This window comes from Leptosomus discolor, chromosome 24 (assembly GCF_034619465.1).
Source record: "Leptosomus discolor isolate bLepDis1 chromosome 24, bLepDis1.hap2, whole genome shotgun sequence".
Taxonomy (NCBI): Eukaryota; Metazoa; Chordata; class Aves; order Leptosomiformes; family Leptosomidae; genus Leptosomus; species Leptosomus discolor.
The window spans coordinates 4,308,746-4,328,423 of NC_141414.1; the positions used below are offsets into that span (position 1 = coordinate 4,308,746).

At 47.7% G+C, this 19,678-nt stretch overlaps 1 protein-coding gene across 1 annotated transcript in view; it reads left to right on the plus strand.

The window, feature by feature from the left end:
- DOT1L (DOT1 like histone lysine methyltransferase) overlaps nt 1–9,121 on the plus strand; it is a 66,935-nt gene extending 57,814 nt beyond the window's left edge. Inside the window, exons 22-28 of the mRNA XM_086477711.1 lie at nt 498–644; nt 2,029–2,155; nt 3,595–4,208; nt 4,927–5,132; nt 5,898–5,962; nt 6,440–7,411; nt 8,526–9,121. Coding sequence (XP_086333837.1) covers nt 498–644; nt 2,029–2,155; nt 3,595–4,208; nt 4,927–5,132; nt 5,898–5,962; nt 6,440–7,411; nt 8,526–9,115 — 2,721 coding nt within the window. The 3' untranslated portion in view covers nt 9,116–9,121. The remainder of the gene's footprint in view (nt 1–497; nt 645–2,028; nt 2,156–3,594; nt 4,209–4,926; nt 5,133–5,897; nt 5,963–6,439; nt 7,412–8,525) is intronic.
- Nucleotides 9,122–19,678: the final 10,557 nt, after the last annotated feature.

The window sequence follows — 19,678 nt, forward strand, 5'->3', positions numbered from 1 at the left end:
CGTGTAATTGGTCCCGCCATGAGTCATATTGGTGCTCATTCTGGAGCAAGCAGGTGCCCTCCAATAGGAGGTTACCATGGAAATATTTCTGGCTACTAGGTCGTCTGTGTACAGAGGGCCTCAAGATACGAATCCTGTCAGATGAGTGCTTTTCACAGAGCTCTAACAAAGACGCTAGGAAATGAGCTCGCCTGAGGCATCCTTTTCCTTATACTTGGGGCCAGCGGTGGCTTTAATTTACACATTTCTGTGGTGTTGGATATTGCTGTCCCGGTACACTGGTGTTGGTAATAAAGCTGCTCCATGCATACCCTGTCTTTGCTATATAGTCATCACTCTTAATTGTATAATTCTTAAAAAAAAAAAAAAGGGGGGGTGGGGTAGGTGGGAGGAACACACACACACAAGCCAGAAATGAGCAGGTTACTATTAGTTTAAAAAGTCCTTTCAGTAACAGCGTGCGGTTAAGAACATGACTTTCTCTTTTGCATTTACAGGTTTTGAGAGAGAGAACCTCTGTGAGTAATGGAGAAACTATCACCAGCCTACCTATCAGTATTCCTCTCAGCACAGTGCAGCCCAATAAACTCCCTGTTAGTATCCCTCTGGCCAGCGTAGTCCTACCTAGCCGTGTTGAGAAGGTGGTGAGTAAGGGATTGTCAACACTTTCCATCCCTAACTAAAATCACACGGGGCAGTAATGGGGCGCTGTGCACCGGAATCCTTAGTGGGCTGCTGCTCTTGAATGTCTGATGCTCGGGGGAGGCTGCTGTTGGGATGCATCCTCTTGGCTCTTAGCCATTCTGTAGATTTTTCCTGTCATGTGTCTGGGGGGTTGGTGGTGTTTCAGCCAGGAAGGAAAGTAAAGTTTGTGCCTCGAGAGATCCTGGCTTTAAATGTCTGGCTGGGTGGAAAAGGCGCAGAGAGTTTGTGGCAGTAAAAGCAGAGAATCACACATGTCAGTTTGTTCTTAGCCCCTGCCTTTTTGCATGACCCTGGAAGACAAATTCTTCTGCCTCAGTGTGGTCCTCTCAAAATTTTCTTTTTATCACCTACGTGTGTAGGATGAACTTGAGTAGCAGCTTGAGGCTGTAATACCTAATGTGCGAGTGACTGCTCTGTAGCAGCAGGGAGCAACTAGACAACTTCTGGGGCCACATATTTTTGAAATCCTGATGAGTCCATGCTGTTCTTGATAGCAGAAGAGATTAAAAAAAGCCTGGTCCAGTTTCTCACAAATGTTTGTCACAAAAGTGTTACAGCAGAGAACTGAGAAGCACTTGCTGCTTTCACATGAGAGCTGTGAATTTAGAATCCATCCACAGTTGCTTGCCTTACAAGCCCATATTTGGAAAGCTGGAGTCGTTTTATAGTATTGAATCCATTATCGCTTTCCAGCTGTAGACTTTTAGTTTTAGCAGAACTGCAGTCTGTGCAGCTCTGAGCAGAAGTCGAGTTGTCCTCAGAGAAAGAGAACGTTAGCTCTGGATGGCATCTCGCACTTCAACGCTTTGTTTATTCAGGCCACCGTTTCACAGTGGTTCTGCCTCTGCAGGAGAGCACTGCTTGTTGATAGTACCCTCAGATCGTGTACCAGAGAACGTCGCCTAATGCCTTTCATGACCAGTTTGGGGTTGTTTTGGGGAACTTTGTGTGCGCAGGCTTGGGGACATGATAAAACCATTTGTTCCCTTTCTGGCTGCCTGTGAAACAGTGGGCTGAGGCATTCGTTCTCTGATTGCGGTGCTGTCCTGAGTCTAAACTCCCTGGGACGATGAGCCTGTCCTCCCTCTATCTGCATGGTATCTGTTGTGTGCTAGATACTGTTGCAGTATATAATTAATCATGGTATTTATTTTTGTCCCATAACATGCTGATCTGTGTTTTTCTCAAAACAAGCAAAATCTAGGACATTTAGGAAGTAGAGCCACTTTCCTTGGTAGATCTACTAATGCATGTGCATTTTCTTTAGACTGCTGACTTTTGAGTCTACTTCCTGTACTAAAATGCCTGTTTCTCTCCCCCCAGAGAAGCACACCTAGCCCAGTTCATCAGAGTAGAGACTCATCGACACTTGAAAAGCAGATTGGTGCTAGTTCTCATAATGGCGTAAGCAATGCTGCTGGAAACAAGCCACTGGCTTTGGCTACCTCAGGTAACAGCCTCGTCTACGCGAAGGGGCGCTGTCCTGTCGTGACAGCACCCGCAGGTGCACGCGGCGGAGTTTTCCGAGCACTTCTTGTCCAGTTGTTCAGGCAGTAGGGCGCTAGATACTTGTGTCTGTTGTACCGGGACCAAAGAATCATGGATGAGGATGTTTTGAGACAGCGTGTGCCTGCAGCTTGGATACGTTCTGGCACCAAGCATTGGTTTGACGTGCCTTTACCTGAACTGCAGCACCTTGCAGTGTAAATAAATAATTGCTTTTGTAAATTCTTCCATGTAGATTAAGAGATTCCTGCCTTTACAGTGTGGCAAACCAGCAAAGTGTTGCATAGCTGTGCCATGAGCTGATGATCTGGGTTTATAAGTTTTATTTTACAGGGTGGTGGAGGTTTTTTAATAGCAAAATTAATTTCTTCATGTGGGCCACAACGGTGCCTCATGAGCAGTTGTAAAGGCACAAGTATCTGGGTAGGAAGAAAGGTCGAACGGGAGAGGGTAGGGATACCTTTAAGTGCAGACGTTGCTTCTGAACTCGCTCATCTGTTGAAATTGTGGCCTCTAGCTGTTCTGGATACGAAAATATTGTGGACCAGGAAAAGCAGGTTCTAGCATACAGAAGCTGTTCTACAGCTGATCCTTTGTCAGAGAGTGCATTTGTTCTTAACGTTTACCACCTCGAGGGGCTTGTGTTGTTTCTAGCATCTGTTTTGCAAAGAAGGGCTTGGCTGCAGTTTTCTGTAAAACCAATGAGGTATTTAAAAAACCCCCTTGTTGTAAAACAATACCACGTTCCCTTCTACCCTTTCGTTTAGACAGCCCAGAGACAAGGCTTTACTAGAGCATTAAACCCATTTATGATACACCATGACAAATACTTAATTCCCTTTCCAAGCTTCCTCCCACGTGGCATTCTTCTGCTACACTTTCACTGAAGATCCTCTGTCACTTCCTAAGCCATAGCCTTTTGTTTAATTTTGGGAAGGAGGTGGGCTGTCTGGCTGACAAAGTCCCTTCTTTTTTTTGGGAAGGAAATGGACTGCATTTGGCCATCTGTTTCCTTGATGATCAGAAGGAGTTGAGAGTAGAGTAGCCCTGATTTTGAAAGGCGTAATAGTTCAAGAGAAACTTACGCTTGAATTCCATTTAAAAACTGGGTAGAGCGTAGGATATCTCCATGTAACACAGGAATTTTCCTGAACTGGCAAAAAGAGTAGTGAAAATTGTTGACCCCTGACTGAAACGGTCAGCACACAGAGCCACGTTCTCCACTGCACTGTGTAAAAAGCAGCTGGGCGGTTTCCGTGTCGTGCACGGCCGCTGGCTGATCTACCGCAGGTAGAGCTGAAGCCACTCCCAGTCATCCCAGCAATCTAGCACTGTGAACTCTCGCTCAGCAGAAGCAATGATGTATACTTTCCCTTTCAACAGGTTTTTCTTACTCTTCTGGCTCCGTGGCAGTCAATGGAAATCTTACAAACAGCCCAGCCCATCTTAACCATAGTGTTGATCAGGCAGCTCTGGACGACTCTGGGAGTCTGTTTAACTCAGTAGGGTCTCGGAGTTCCACTCCACAACATCCTTTGCTAATGATGCAGTCAAGGAACTCTGGGCAAAACTCCCCTGCTCACCAGCACTCAACAAGCCCCAGGTTAAATGGCACCTCCCAGAGCCTGGTAGGGGTATTGCAATATGCAGATGCTCAGAAGATGTTTGCCGAAGGAACAAAGGGGGATCTTCAGTCTGATGCAGCGTTTTCAGATCCTGAGAACGAGGCCAAGAGAAGAATCATCTTTACAATCTCTCCTAATACAGGACATGTAAAACAATCCCCTTCCAACAAGCACAGTCCTCTGCCCACGAGCGCTCGGCTGGACTGTGGCCAAGCACACGCGCAGGATGGGAAGAAGCGAGGCCGGCGGAAGAGATCCTCTACGGGGAATCTCAGCGGGAACTCCGGGGTCTCCCCTAAACGCAAATCCCTACCTACTGTGTCTGGACTCTTTACGCAACCATCAGGTTCACCGCTCAATATCAACTCCATGGTAAGGGCAAAAACGAAGAGCTCTAGCAAGAGAGAAGGGCCTGGGAAAGCTCTTTAAAGTAGAATAAGCTTCATCTGTTCTGTTCTTTAGCGTACTTGCAGGCTGTTACAGTGCCAGTAGATAGAACTGGTGTGGGGGCCCTTTGTGAAACCGGCCCCTCTGGGAAGCGAGAGAATTGCGGAAAAGCTGGTGAACTGTTTCTGTGTAGGTAGAACGTCTTCAAACACCTTTGCTCTCAGAGCATTAAAAGTGAAAAATAATCTCTTCCCTTATGACAAAGAGCTTGTTTCTGCAGTGAAATTGATTTTTAGGCTGTAGGTTAAATATTTTGAAAATAGTTTAACTAAGATTGACTAAATAGCATAAGAGAGCCTGAAGCATATGGCATTCTTGCATAATGAAGCCAGCTATACGAGTTGTCTTCGTGTGATCCTGCAGTGGTAGTTTGAGAAGAAATGTGATTATCCCGGGTCTTCATTTCTGCATTTAAACGTAAAATCAAAGAATGAAAAGTAAACATTTTTCAAAGTTATGTCTAAGCTTCCATCCCGAGTTCTAACGCAGGATGGTGGAGTGTAACAGCAGCAGTGCAAAACAAGCAGCTGTTGGCATATCCTAAAGCTGAGCAAGTTAAGCCTGCTTTTAATACCCTTAACAAGATGCCTTGTCTCTAGAGGGGTGCTCTCGTCTGTAACTGCTTTCTTTCCTTCTTGCCCAGGTCAATAACATTAACCAGCCTTTAGAAATAACAGCCATTTCCTCTCCTGAAAACTCCCTGAAGAACTCTCCTGTTCCTTACCAGGACAATGACCAGCCCCCGGTACTGAAAAAGGAAAAGCCCCTCATTCAGACCAACGGCGTTCATTACTCTCCTCTAACATCAGATGAAGAGCAGGGGTCTGAAGACGAGCACAATAGCAGCAGGTGAATACACAGGCGTGGGTTTCGGGATGAGATTTCTCTGAGAGCTGATAACGGTGCTCTGAACCGGAGAGGTGTGTTAAGCCGCCTTTGTTCCCTTTGCTTGGAGACCCATTCCATTCTGCCAAGGCTCTTACGTGGCTGAAATTGTGAGCAGGGAAGGTATTCGGGAAGCAGTACTTGAACGTGGGAACTACTGCTGCTGCGTTTGCGAGGCTGACAGAGCCTGGCCTCGGAAAGAATTAGTGTAGAAACCATTTTTTTAGTACTCTGCTTTGTAGGAGTACTGAGGCTGCATGTGTAATCTTCAGCTAAGAATCTGTCTCCCACTCACTCCCTGTTCCAGCTTGATTCAAAATTCTTCACTTCCAGCCCCAAACCATTGATGTGTTGGTCTGAAAATTAAGTACTTGCCACCGTTTGCCTGCTTCTGAGGTGCAATTTTTTTCTTGTTTAAGGTGCTGGAAAAGTAACCCCTATAGAAATGTGAGCAACAGCCCACTTCTTGTTGTGACAGAAAAGCAGCAATGAAGTCCTCTGAACGTGCGCTAATCTTGGCAAAGAACGATAATTCTGTACTAGCTTCTACCTAAAGTTTGTGGTGGATTTTTTTTACACTTTTAAGTTCCTTTAGTAACATACAGCTGTCTAGGCTTTATATACTCCAGTCAACCGTTAAGATGTGAAGATGAGGAAGATCGGTTATGGGGGTAAATGTGCAACAAAAGGTCTGCAACGAGTGCTATAACCTTTTTGTTTTCCCACTAGAATTGAGAGGAAAATTGCAACAATATCATTGGAAAGCAAATCTCCACAGAAGACTGTTGAAAATGGTAGGTGTGAGGACTGTTAATTGTTTGTTGTAAGGGCTGGACTTGGGAATGGGTGTCTGCCTCTGACTGAAGTTGTTAGGAGCAGGCTTTTCTGTGCTGCTGAGCAGAGTGCAGTTCTGCAGGGCTTTGCATAATCATAATTAAGACAGGTGGCTGATAATTGCAGATTTTGGGTCAGTTCTTTCTGTAGGCACAGGTCAGCAAAGATCTGACCAGTTTTTTCGCTGACTCAGGGTTCGGGGAGCGATCTGTAGTGCAAAGACTGAGGAAAATGTAGACCAGCATTTTCAGACTTTGTCAGAGCATTAAACTAAATGTTAAGGACTTTTCGGTGACTTCACAAATATTTCTGCCTTTGGATCAGAAATAGAATTACAGACTGATAAAATGTGGGTGTTGAAAGATAAAACCCTGTTCTTAAGGAGCAGATTCAATGAATGCTCGTTTTTGACATGTATAAATTTTCTTCCAAATCAGGTGGCAGCTTATCTGGGAGGAAACAAGCACAAGGCAGCGAGAACATGAATAGCAGTAAATGGAAATCTACTTTTTCACCAATATCTGACATCAACCTGACCAAAACTACAGATAGTCCCTTGCAGTCGGTTTCATCTCTGAGCCAGAATTCGCTGTTTGCCTTCAGGCCGTCCTCCGAGGACAGCCTTGCCATCGACGCCAAGATCCCAGCACACACAAGGAAAAGCATGGCCATGCCCTCGTCCGGGGCAGACGGGCTCAGCCCTGGCACAAACTCCACTAACGGATTCACGTACAACGGCGGACTGTCGACTGACCTTGGTTTGCACAGCTTTATGGATGGTGCTTCTCTCCCGCATAAGGCTTCAGACGTGACGGCTTCCAACTGCTCCCTGGGTTTCCAGTCGCAGCGAAGCAAAGACGTGGGGGTATCGGAAACGAATCCTTTTTTGAACAAGAGGCAGCTCGAAGGCCTCAGCGGCACGAAAGGAGAAGACTTAAATCGATCAGGGGTCAAAGGCAAAGAGATCAGCGAAATGAGCATTCGTACGGGGGGTTCTTCAGAAAAAACCTCTTTGCAGCATAACGGAAAGGTCGGCAAAGGAAGGGACCGAGATGTGGAGTTTAAAAATGGCCACAACCTTTTCATTTCTGCTGCTGTTTCATCTGGTGGCCTTCTGAATGGTAAAAGCCTTTCCACTGCTGTTTCTTCAGCAGGCAACCCAGCATCTTCTGTTCAGACGCACCATCCTTTCCTAAACACTTTGACCACTGGATCGCAGTTCCCCCTCGGCCCCATGGCCTTGCAAGCAAACCTCAACTCGGTGACAAATTCCTCAGTATTGCAGTCCTTATTTAATTCAATGCCAGCTGCTGCCAGTCTGGTCCACGTGTCATCAGCTGCAACCAGACTGACTAATTCTCACACTATGGGGAACTTCTCTCCTGGGGTTACAGGTGGAACAGTTGGAGGTAGGCAGAACTCTTTCTCTGGTATAAGACAGGGCCTAAAGGAAAGTCTGACACTGCCTCTCCAGGGGTGAAACACTTTCACTTCTGCAGGATGTGACGCAAATCTGTCCCAAATAACCAGTCTCCTCTATCTCTTGGAAATGCTAGGATGAGTTCAGTTCCCCACAGTGAAGTCTCATGAGCTTTGTCTACTAGATGAGCTTGTTGTATCACCCTAATGAAAGAATACACCCAGACTTTGTGATTTCATGATGTATGTTTGTTCAGATGTTGCTGTGTTGGAACCAACTTGGGTCCGCCTGCAGGTAAAAGATTTAACTTGTCCTGGTACCAAGTTAAGGATCTCTAACTTGTCAACTTGAGTAAAGGTTGAGATTAGGCCTTGAATGGATTTAGCATGATCCAGGAAGAGCAAAACATCAGTGCCTCTTCAGAGGAGATGGTGTTGGGAGTTGCGTAGCATTCTGGCTCTTGAATGGACACGAAGAGCATTTCTTTGCCAGGAAGGGCAATGCCATATGCACCTTGCACTTCTGGGATTCTGCACAGGCTTGGCTTCTGCGGCCCAAACCGGAGACAAGCTGGCAGGACTAGAGGATAGTCTGAACCTGCCGTTACTAAGTGTCCAAGGCAGTTTTTCTTACCTGTCCATAATCATTCAGGCACCATGTCGGGAAATCCTAACTCTCACATCTCTCAGCACGTAGATTTGCTGGAAATACAATCTCCCCTCTGCTGCCCTGTAAGTGGGGAAGCAGGAGGGTGGGGAGGGAAGAGCAGCAGTTTGAGTCTTCAGATAAACAACTCTAGAGACCACGTAATCTCATCAAAAGTCTACCCGTGTGGTATAGAACTGACAGTTCTTGGGTCTGACCATTTTTCCTCGTGGCATGTAGAGGTTGGCAGTAGGAAAGGTAAGTGGAATCTTTTGTACCTCCTGGCCTGCACCATTATCTCTCATTGCTTGCTGCCTTCTCATGCTGCATATTTTTGTATGGGGCTGTAACTATTATAATTTTGCTTTTTTCTTTTTTTTTTTTGTTTTGTTTCTCTTGTCACTTGAGACTGTACAAAGCCCATCTGTTGAAGCTGAGTTTTTCTCTCCTGTTTGCAGGTATTTTTAACCATGCGGTGCCTTCTGCCTCCTCTCCTCATCAATTTGGAGCCAGTTTCAGCAGCAGTGCTGTCTCTAGCAGCACAGTGCTAAGCTTAAACCCTCTGCAGGCTGTTGCCAGCACCTCATCCTCATCCTTCCCACCCTCTTCCTCTAATTTAGTAACATCTAGTGAGACTAGATCTGCTCAGCACCTCAACAGAGCGCCAGTGCAATCTGTTTTCCATCCCCCCCCGCCCCCCCCTAACGTTTCATTGCCCCCACCTCCTCCATTACTTGCTTCTAACTCCGAGCCTGCGCTTCTGCAGAACCTGCCATCCATCCCACCTGGCGAAGCTTTTTTGCCATCCTCTTCTGCTGCTTCTGTCCAATCTGCTAATGCTTCTTTGTCTATTAAGCTAGCTTCTCTCCAGCACAAAACCTCCCGCCCCTCCTTTACAGTCCATCACCCGCCTCTGCCCCGTTTGGCGCTGGCACAGTCCGCGCCCCTGATCACGCAGTCCAACGCAGCTGGCACGTCCGCTATGTGGGTTACACTTGGCATGCAGTCTCCTTATGCTTCGCACCTTTCTGGGGTTAAGCCACGATAAAGAGCTTGCTTAGCTAACAGTTCTTATTTTGTAAGGTAAGGCTAGAGAAAAAAAAAGAGGAGTTTTGTACAAGATGCTGAATGATGCTTCTTCCTTTTCAGAGATAGGTTGGGGATGGGCTCTGTGAAACAGAGAAACCTCTAAAATGTGGGAAGCAAATAATCTGATGGCAGAGGATGGAGAGTCTTAATGCTCTCTGTTCGGGGAGTCAGGATTTCTCGACAAGGCGTGCTCACAATGGTAACTCTGCTGTGTCCCATCTGGCATGAGGATTATGTTCAGGTTGAGATCACTTGAAAATGTTTATTTCTGAAGATAGTAATCACGAGGAAATGTCTATTTTTAAGTATGGTTTTATACAGTTATTGGAAATGGTGGTTGCCTACTTTGATTCCCCCCTCCCCTCTTCTTGCCCTCTGACACAGACTGTTGCGTCTCCGCGAGTCCATGTTCCTGTAGCGTTAGGATGCGTGATGGTGCTGCTTCGTGACTGTATGTGGTCTTGTTTTTACTGTCAGTCAACAACAGCTGCTCTAAACAATTATAAAGTTAAACATCTCTAGGTTACAAGCTGCAGCTTTGTCTTGGGGAGCAAATGCACTGGTCTTGCATTGCCGTTAATGTGCCCCCTGCATCAATGGAAAACACAACCACAGGTAGCAAAGAAGGGTTGTAATTTATCCGTGCACTGCAGCTTTATTGCACTTGCCTGCTAGGGCTAACAGCAACAGACTCCATCAGATGCTGTATTTACGCTCACTTGGCAATCCCTGGTTACTGGGTAGACCGTGAATGAGAACATAGGGAATCTGCAGGGTTAACTGTGGTCCCTGCTTCATAAAGGCTGGGGCCACAGGAGAGAGGAGGGTTTCCCGAGACTGTATGCATTTTTACTGAAGCAGGTATTTAAATGTCTTTAGAGCAACTCCAGAATAAAGCATGCCACCACAGAATTAGGTACTGTTGTTAATGAAACTACTCTGTGGCATCCTGATGTAACAACTTGTGCTTGCAAAGTTAAATCGGTATGTTAGGCCCCAGAGCTTGCTCCGTGCTTTTCTTGTAGGTCTTTGATGTTGTCGCTGTTCACTGATACCAAAGCTGCGTACAATATATGGTTGAATACTCTTTGCTGCTTATAAAACCTATGACTCAATTACAATATACCTGAGAGATTCTTTTGACTGTGCATTGTGTATAGTGTCGTCTTCATCAAATTGCTCCACAGAACAAACCCTCGTTAGGCTTTTGTGAGGCACGTAAGTATTACCCCCGACCTTCTATACCAGAGAGTGAGGCTGAGGAAGAGTTTTGAGCGCTGTGGTCCCTGCGTGCCGGCAGAGACCAGCAGTGTGACGTGGTTACAGAATGGGCTTGAACAACCCTGAATAGGAACAAGATGGGGGAGAAGGGGCGAGGAGGGTTAAGCTTGGGGTTTTGTGTTTGTGAGCGACTCAGGTGAGAGCTGTGTGGAGGCCTCCTGCTGAGGCAGTTGCCTTACCTGGAACGGAGGTTGTTCTGGGCCAGGCTCCATACCATCGGATGCGATGGTCGCTGTCCCAGAAAGGTTCTGAGCAAAATGGGCAAGGCACAACAGTGATGTACGGAGAAAAGTAGCTGGGTGACACAAAGCTGGATTGTGGAGCAAAGGAGCAGAAATAACGCTACCAGGAGGTGGTGCATGACAGACGTACCGTAGCTGTGGTCCCACTCTGTGGGACTCTTGAACCTATTTGACAGAAGTCAAATATTTGGGCAGTTCTATTGACTTCGGTGTGAATACGTGTCCTCTGTCCTTGGTGAACCAAGGTTGAAATCGGGAATCAGGAGCGACAATAAACTGCTTTGCTTCTCATAATGTTTCTCCCCCAGGGTACTAAAAAATTCAAAGCAGATTAGTGTGTGCTAGAAAAAGGTGAAGCGCTGAGTGGGGGAATTCTCCCCTCCCCGAGTCGAGGCCAGTCACAGGAGGACAGGGTTCGATATGGTTGCACTGTCAGAAAGCTTTAAAAACTGCGATAGCCGTGAGGGGCTGCGTGTCGCTCTTGGAGACGTCCTTTCTGTCTTAATTGCAATGGGGACAAGAGTTGCTCCTTCTTTGCTGGCTAACGAGGTCTCGGAGCGATGTAGAAATGATTGACAGATCTAACACACAGTAGATTTTTGTCTTTTATTTAGATGAGTCTCTTCCTCTCCTCCTGTTGTGCAGGTAACTAGGATTTCTACCTCAACCCAATGTGACCTATGCAAGGACAACGTGGACCAACTTCACTCGGCTTCCACTGAAAGGTGCTCACCTGGCCTGTGCAGGGGTTTCTACTCTCTTACTACTGGACAAAATAAAAACATTAAAAGACCTAAACAACAGAGAAAATATTTACTGTGAATCTGAGTAAAAAAGAAAAAAAGGCAAAAAAAAAAAAAGGCAAAAGAAATGCTTAAGGCTCCAGTTTGTATTGTTGATAGTTTAGATAAAGTATTTATCTTTTTTTAAAGTGAAAACAATTTTGACTTATTTTATTCCACCTAGAATCATAAATACAACTTATTATTAAATTCTCTGAATACTAAAGGACTGGCACACCAGCAGAGATGTAAAGAGCCTCCTCTCGGTGCTATTTCATCCGTCAGAACTGTGCCTCTAGTTTGAATCCTTGGTGCTGAATTTGGAGGGTTGACCAATGCCAAACCCAGTTCTCAGAAAAATCTGCAGTTTATTTATTCGACTTACTCTGTTCATATACCAAAATCCCCTTGGTTTGCAGCAGTGTGAGCTACAGAGAAAGGCAGTCTTCTATCTGATGTTTTGTTTTCATTTGAACTGAGCCAGGCGCTCTGTTAACTGGGTGGTTTTAATCATGTTCATTGCAAACAAGAACTCGGTGCTCCCCTCTGGAGTGACAGCTAGAGTACCTGGGGTGGCCCAGGCGAGCTCAGCCAACGCAGGCACAGTTTGAACAGAGGAAATTCAAGTCCTGCCCCGTTTGAACGACTTCACCGGGCCATTTGCAGTTGCTGGCGGCACTCAAGTCACTGTGAATTTTGGTAGCTAGTCTGGTAACTTGTTTTGGGATGTCATTGGCATATGAACAGGGTGCATAATCACTGGTATTGGTCAGACCCTTTTTACCAACGTTGGGAACGTAGTGCTTCTGTTACTGGTGCAGGTAGCAGATTTTCTGAGCTTGTTGTTTTTGTTCCAAGTACAATGTATTTTGTTAGTAGGGTTTTGATACTTGATTCAGAAATGGCTTAGCCGTGTACATTGATTGACGAAGTGCATTTCGCTTTTGTATTTCTTTGCTTTAAGTAGGTCTAAATGGTAGTTCACAAAAACACCCCAATCTAGCTTACCATGCTGCCACACTATCAGACTGGTGCAGTTAATTGTATTGTGACTTGGTGTTCTGTGTACAGAAAGTGCCGCTCCGAGCAGCGGCTGTATTTTATAGAGATGTGATGAAAAATTATAAATTTCATATACTTTATTTCATTTATTTTTAGATTGTACAATGCACAGTAAACTTGTAAAAACTTATTTATTCGAGTGCACTAAGTGAGGAGAAGGATGATCCATTAAGTAGAAATCACGCTGGTCTGTAGTTCAGACTGGACGAAGCACCAATAAAGAAAACTACAGCAAAAGAAGGGGAATTGCAACAGCAAAATGACTGGAAGAAAAACACATTTAGGCTTTGGGAACCATCTGTGTGCTAGCCCCGGTGCTCTGAGGGCAGCGTTGGCTGCTCTGCGTCAGAGGCATCACTGTCCTTGAATCCCTTCTGGGTCGTTAGTGCTCCCTAATGAGTCTCCCGCCTCCAGCAATCAGGCATTCACCTGAGCCTTGAGCCCTGCCTTACCAGCCGCGGATCCCGCAGCCTGATCCCACTGCCTGATCCCGCAGCCGTCACAAAAAGCTGGGCTGAGCGCGTTGGCCAGCCCCTGCCTCAGTGTTCGAAGCAGGCGAGATCTCTCTGCCCTCGGGTGCTCTTTCCTGCTACCTGGGTCCAGGAGGAACGGTTGTGAGCGCCGTGCTGGCTGTGTTCGTGAGAGTGGTGGGGGCAGGTGCTGTGGCAGCTCTTACCCTCTACATCACCACTTGGGCCCTTTCCTCTCTGCCTCGTCCCTGCAATCTTAGTAGAGATTTAGGACCAAGTGCAGGTATTTTGTTGATTCCTTAGTGTGTCTTCCATAGGCAGCCTTTGTGTGCAGAAACTGTTGATCTAACTTTGCTGCCTTACTCGCTGGAAAGGGAAGGAAGGGATCGGTAGCCCTGGAAATGAGGGACATTTTGGAACTGTTTTCTGTGTTGTGTGTGGAGAGGACTAGACAGCGGGGCGCCCTGCTGAGTTACAGCAAGATGAAAACCTGGAAAAGGGCAAAAATGCTCAGAGGGCGATAGCTGAGAAACATCCAGTAGCTTCTAGTAGAAGCCGTACACTGTGTATGTCCTGGAATCCAGGAAGACAATGTAACCCAGATGTTTTGCAGCTGGGAGGTGGGCAGCTCCAGCTCCGTCCAGATCCTTGGGTAACTGGAAGTTGCAGAGCGTTTCTTAGCATCCTTCCCAGCAAATGGCAGAGCGCTCAGGGCTGTGAAGGCTTTAAATTGGTAGGTTGTGCCTGAGCAATTGCTGGAGGGACAGCAGACTTAATTACTTCTCCCCCCATATCATTTATATCCCCAATATGAGATGAGGAAATAAAAGTAGAAGCTTTTAATCAATTTTATCAAATCCTTTTCTGAAAAGGGATCAAGATACAGTGCTCCTTGGGCCTCTTGTGCCCCCTTCATCTCAAATCGCAGAAGACATCCAGCAAGAGAGCTCTGCTGCCATCACTTGTTCTGTATGGGCAGGGTTTGCTTGTGCTCACAGACGAGGCGCTCACAGGACACGAGCAAAGATGCCTGTTTGGAGAAGGAACCGACTCGCAGAGCTCTGTCGAACCTGCTGTGCTTTCCAACGCCTGCTCGAGAGCCGTATCGCCCAGCTGGCTCCCGGCAGCCCACCTGGGCTGAAGAGGACAGCCAGGTCCCTGGTGCAGGGATGACCTCCTTTGCCCCGAGGTTAACAGCGTTTCAGGAATCAGTGTCTGGGGAGCAAGACAGAACCGTCAGGCATGGTTTAGCGGAGGACTTGGCAGTGTTAGGTTTACACTTGGACTCGATGATCTTAAAGGTCTTTTCTAACCCAAGGATTCCACCATTCTGTGACCCTTCGGAGCAAAGGCCCCAGGCACGGAGTTTGTCATCTGCTGTCTGGTGGGTGTTGTGGAAAAGCCAAACCCCCTTTGTCCCTCGGTGTCACCGGCGGTAGCAGGTGCTCTGGTGGTCGGGAGTCAGCTGGTGGCTCCTGCAGGACTTGCTCTCGAGAAGCCATCGGAGAGCGGCAGCACCAGCCCGCTCGCCGTAGCAGAGCACACGTGCGCTGTCAAGATGTTTTCAACTGTCCAGCGTTTTGGAGTCGGTGACTCTGCAGCTGTCATGGGGGAAGGCCAAAGGAAACCAGATGCTGACCCAGGAATAAACGCGTAGTTGGGACGTACTTGAAAGGGATTCAGTCTGCTGGCCAACCTGCTGAGCATCTGCTTCGGCCTCCTGGGGTCTGTTGGGACCAGGCCCTCATCTACCTCTGCATCACCTCAGTGCTGTCATTCCCAGCGACCCAATGTTTCCATCTTGGCAGCCCACGCTGCAGGAGTCTGGAGCTGGTCTGGCCTTGCCAGTGTCTTCCAGCCACGCCTGGCACCGTTGGCACCTTCACCTTGCGATGCGTTGTGTCGCTGCAGTGCATTTCATGGGTGCAGCAGCTCTTATCTAAGTCTTCGTGGCTCTCCCCACTGGGCTGGGCTTCCAGGAAGGTTCCTGCGAAGCTAATCCTTGTGGGGAGCAGTGTGAGATGGGAAGCCGGGCGAGTGCAGGTTTTGGACTGGTGTCTTGGTATTGCGTTAGCTGGGAGATGGTGTCACCAAGCGATGTGTGTTGTCGTCTTTCCCGCTCCCACATCTTTTGTTGCTTTGCCATAATCTCGAGCAAGATCAACTTGTTTCTCCTCTGTCTGCAGAATGGGGAGAGCGTTTACCTTGCTGAAGGGTTGCTGAAGGAAAAGCTTTGAGATGTTAAGATCTGATCCATATGGCTACAAGAATAAGACCCTCATGACCCTACTGTAGGAGCACTGTGCCAGAGGTCTGAAACCTGTTTTCAATAATTGGAGATAATTTTGAGCAATCAAAGCCAAACAGCCAGTTCCAAAAAGGAATTCCTTCTGTGTTACCACATCCTGCTGGGTCCAGTTGATTCGTGGCTGTCACACATGTTCCTTCTCCTCCACACCGCTGCCGCCAGCAAGGGACTCGTCAGGAAGCTAAAATACATCTTGTAGCACATACGTTGCCAAAAAAAATGGAACTTCCTGAGCGTTGTGCTGAGCAAAACCTATGCCCTGCTGCTAAATGTCAGCTTTGAGGAACAAGCCTTGCGCGCTCTTCCTTTTTTGGTGATTTGCTCCTTCTGGCTCACGCTCGCCGGGTTCAGTCCACCGAGACCCACCGTGCTGCGGAGCTGGGAGCGCTCCAAAAGCACTAAACCCAACCTCGCTATTTGCTGCGGATTAGTCATTCAGCAACAATTCTTCCATCAGCCAGGGGTGTGGGGGGCACCCAGCAGTCAGATTTCTCCGCTTTTTGTGTAGCTGAGGGAGAAAGTGGGGAAAATATTGTTGGAGGATGTAGAGGCTGGGGTTGCTGAAACCGAGCTGGCGTGCAGGGTGACGGGGAAGTCGAGCTGTCCCTGCATCGCCTCTTGTTTTGGTGCAAACGAGGCTGTTTCCTTTAGGAAGGTGTGGGTCAGTCTGGAGAACCATAGTAGTGGGAAGCATCTCCATCTCTTTGAGTTCAGGTTGTGGACGTGATGGGAGTGAGGCGAAGGGGAAGCTGCCAACAACAGGGGGTGCAGCACATCCTAGAGGTACATGACACTGAGAGACGGGGCACTGTCTGCGATTAGTTTCTTCTGATTGCTGGAACTCGTGTCTCCTTGGGCAGACAAACATAGAAATATTTTCCTGTGCTTCCATCTTGTTCCCTTCCTTCCTAGTGGCGCTCTCTTGCGCACATTGTGTGCTCACCCTGCTGTTGGCTGGGCTTTGGCGTGGCTCTGGGCGGGGGCTCAGCCTGGGTTGTGAAGCCTGGATTCCCCCCGGTGCCAGGACTCGCTGGCGGGATGGGCATGTGGGGATGAAAGTGGGCTTGTAGGGTCTGAATCTGTGGTTGCACCTACAGTCGCTGAAGTACCCCAGGCAGGAAGGTTGTGTCACTTGATAGCGAAGGGATCTAGTCACTGGTTTTGTGAATCAAGAGCTTTCAAGTCCCCAGGACTTGACGCTCGTCAGCCTGAAACTCGCCCAACTGTTTGTCACACTCAGTTACTTAATCTCAAAGTGCTGAGTAGCTTTCTTCTTTCTTTAGTCAAACTTAATACCCGAGCAAGTAACTTCTTCATTTGAAGTCTGCTGAGCAGAGAGATTTCAGGCTTGATAAGCTCTTAGGTTGCATCTGAATAACATTTCAAAACGGAGCATTGCTTCGATACTGCTTGGCCATCGTGGCTGGTCAGGGTTGACTGCGTGGTCAGGCGTGTGGCTGCGTGTGCGTGTCGGTGCCTGCCTTCACCCTCCTGGGGACAAGAGAGTCCTTCTGAGAGGCATTGGTGACGCTTCTTCAACCTCCTCCTTCGGGGGCTGGACTAGGAGACCTTTAAAGGCCCCTTCTGACCCAAACTATTCTACGATTCTCTGTACAGACATAACTGGGAGAGTCGCTTTGCCTCAGAACGTGAACGGGAGGGATGTGAGCGGGAAGGAGATGGATGTGAGCTAGCTCTGCCTCGCCCGCTTTTATTGCAGCGCAGGTTCATACCGAACGCAGTGGGGCTACAACAGCGTTTGCAGGTCAGGTGCTCCACACCATGGTGGCTTTACTCCTGTGGTGATCCGGTTCTGTCTCATCCTCGCCTTCCCTGCAGGGCAGGCTGTGTCTTCCCGTACTGCTGGGCTTCCCCTTCCAGGAGAAGGTCTTTTGTGCTGGAGTAATGAGGCCACGAACAGGCAGCTTGGGGTCACCTCCAGGGACCTGTGTGGCTCGATTCTTGCTGGGATTGCGTATTTAGAAAGCAGCATCTGCTCCCCCCACCCGTTGTTTTTCCACTTAGAAGAGAGTCCAGAGAGGCTGAGTGATGGCACGGCAGGGAGAGCATCAGCGGGTGCAGAGCTGGTATCTGCAGCGGGGTAGACTGGGCCATCGTTCGGGTGATTGTTTGCTGTGGGACACGGGATGGCTGTGAGCAGTTGAGGGCCCGCATGTGCTTTCACCTCGGAGTTGATGCAGAGGGCCCACCTCTTTGTGACGCCTGTGGGTACGTTGGTGGCCCTTGCACGAGGACCCGGGGGACCTGTGCCCTCGTGGTGCTCCTGCAGCAGGGACTCGCTGGCGCGGGGGGTTCCCCCACGGCCGCGTCGCTGTGGGCGGCAGGATGGCTCCGCAGAACACGCCGCGTGTCCCCGTCCGGCCCCGCAGACGGGCGGTTCGCGGGCCTGGGCCCTTGCGTTATGAAGGCTGCGCTGCCGGCCGCTGCCCTGCCCCGCGCCGGGGTTTGCCCCATTGCTGGAGGAGGCGGCTGCCGGCGCTGGGAGCTCGTTTTCAAGCTGCTGATCGTGACTCCGCTCCCGGCTCAGACTTCCCCGCGGCCCTTCCTTCCTCAGCCGGGGGGAGAGTTGGTGCTAATCACCTCCGAGCACTAGTAACGAACGCGCTTCCCCCGCCCGGGGCGGCTGGTGCCGATGGCAGGTGCTGCTCGCAGGAGAGCCGTTCGTCAGGGCTTGGTGCTTCTGCCCTGGCAAGGGGCCTCGGTTGGTCAAGTCCGATGTACGACCCACGGGCTTTCTGTGTTGCAGTCATTCCTTTTAATACAGGGTGTGGAAACCTGGAGAGATGATGGATGTTGTGTTTTTTCTTGGAGGGAGTTATCCCAACACACGCAGGTGGCTGTCTTGGAAAATTCTGCTTTTGTTGTTTTGTCTGAGCCAAAAGCATAAAGAAGATTAAGCATTGGGAGCTCCAAACGATGAGTCCTTCCGTTAAGGAACGCACGTTGTACGGTGGACTGCAAACCAACAATAACGTATTTTAAAATCACAGTTTGGGGAGAAGAAACTAGACAGTGTTTTTGTGAACTATCTTTGCAGCACTGAGGAAAAATCACAAGAATTGGATTTTTTGGAAGCACAGATGTGTAGTCAGTGTATGAGTATTGGAAGCTTTCTGGCTGTTAAATTTTTTTTTTTTCCTCCTCTTTTTCTCCAACATTTCCATAGGTTGTATATCAGGTTTTCACTAAAAGATGGATTACTGGTTTTAAAAATGTTGTTGTGCCATATTTTATTTATCCTTATGCAGTATAAATATATAAATATCTATTTAGACTGAATATTGCATAAAAGTTGCTATTATTGTGAACTTCAGGGTTTAAACCCGAGACAAAAAAAAAATGGGCAATCCTTCTCCAGTGTATTTGCGACCCTCTTCCTGAAGAGGTTTCTTAAGTTTTTATAGTTTAAAAACAAAATCACATCTGAAAATTCAAAGTTTTACGATGCAAACCCTGAAGTTCTCAAGTTTGTGATCCTTTGGTTTTTTTCAAGGTACATCTGGTTGCTTTTCTGGTGCAGTCAAATCGTTCTTTAGAGAGGTCTTGTTTCTGGAGTTAATGAGGAAAAGGTGGAATGGGCTGATCCATCCTGCTTGGCTTTTTTAACCTATTAAGCTTTTAAATGATCAATTTCAAATTAAAAATCAACTTTTTAGGTCTCTGTTCTACTTAAACTTTTTAGGAGTGAGAGCCTGCCCTCGCTGAGTGGGACTTTGATGGGGAAAGCGGTAGATTATGAGGTTGCTGTTGCTCAGGAATTGATTAGTAAACTTTTAACTACTAATAAAAATCCATTTTTCAATGGATTTTTTAAAAAACCCATTTTCTTAGAACAGTGATATGGGATGTTTCCTAGTGAATAGGAATTAGTTTATATAATTTAGCCTATTAAACTGAATTATTTAAAATTCAAACTTCCCCTAATTTATCTTTTTTTTTTTTTTTTTTTTTTTTTATACTGGTAAGTTGTCCTGTCATTCCTTTCATTCTTCCGTAGAAGTAGCGTGAATTCTTCTGGTGTGTATATATGTATGTATAATATATATATTTCCACCCTGCCTTTCTAATTCTCCACAATGTAAGAGTTAGTTTTTTCTCCCCTCCCTCCACTTAATTTCTTGTGTCTTTCCCTTGATTTGTAATTGAAACAATGCTTTGAAGTTTTGTCTTTATATTAAAGTGTATGTATTTTAATACACCGTACTGTTGTGGCGTTTCACTGCTTCCGCAGGGCAGGAGCCGCCAAGGCCACGAGCTGTCCCGGGCCGCAGCGGCCGCGCAGGCAGGGACCGGCCCCCGCTGCTCCCCGGCCCCGAGCGGGGCGAAGCCGAGGCCCCATCAGCTGTCGGGGGTCGG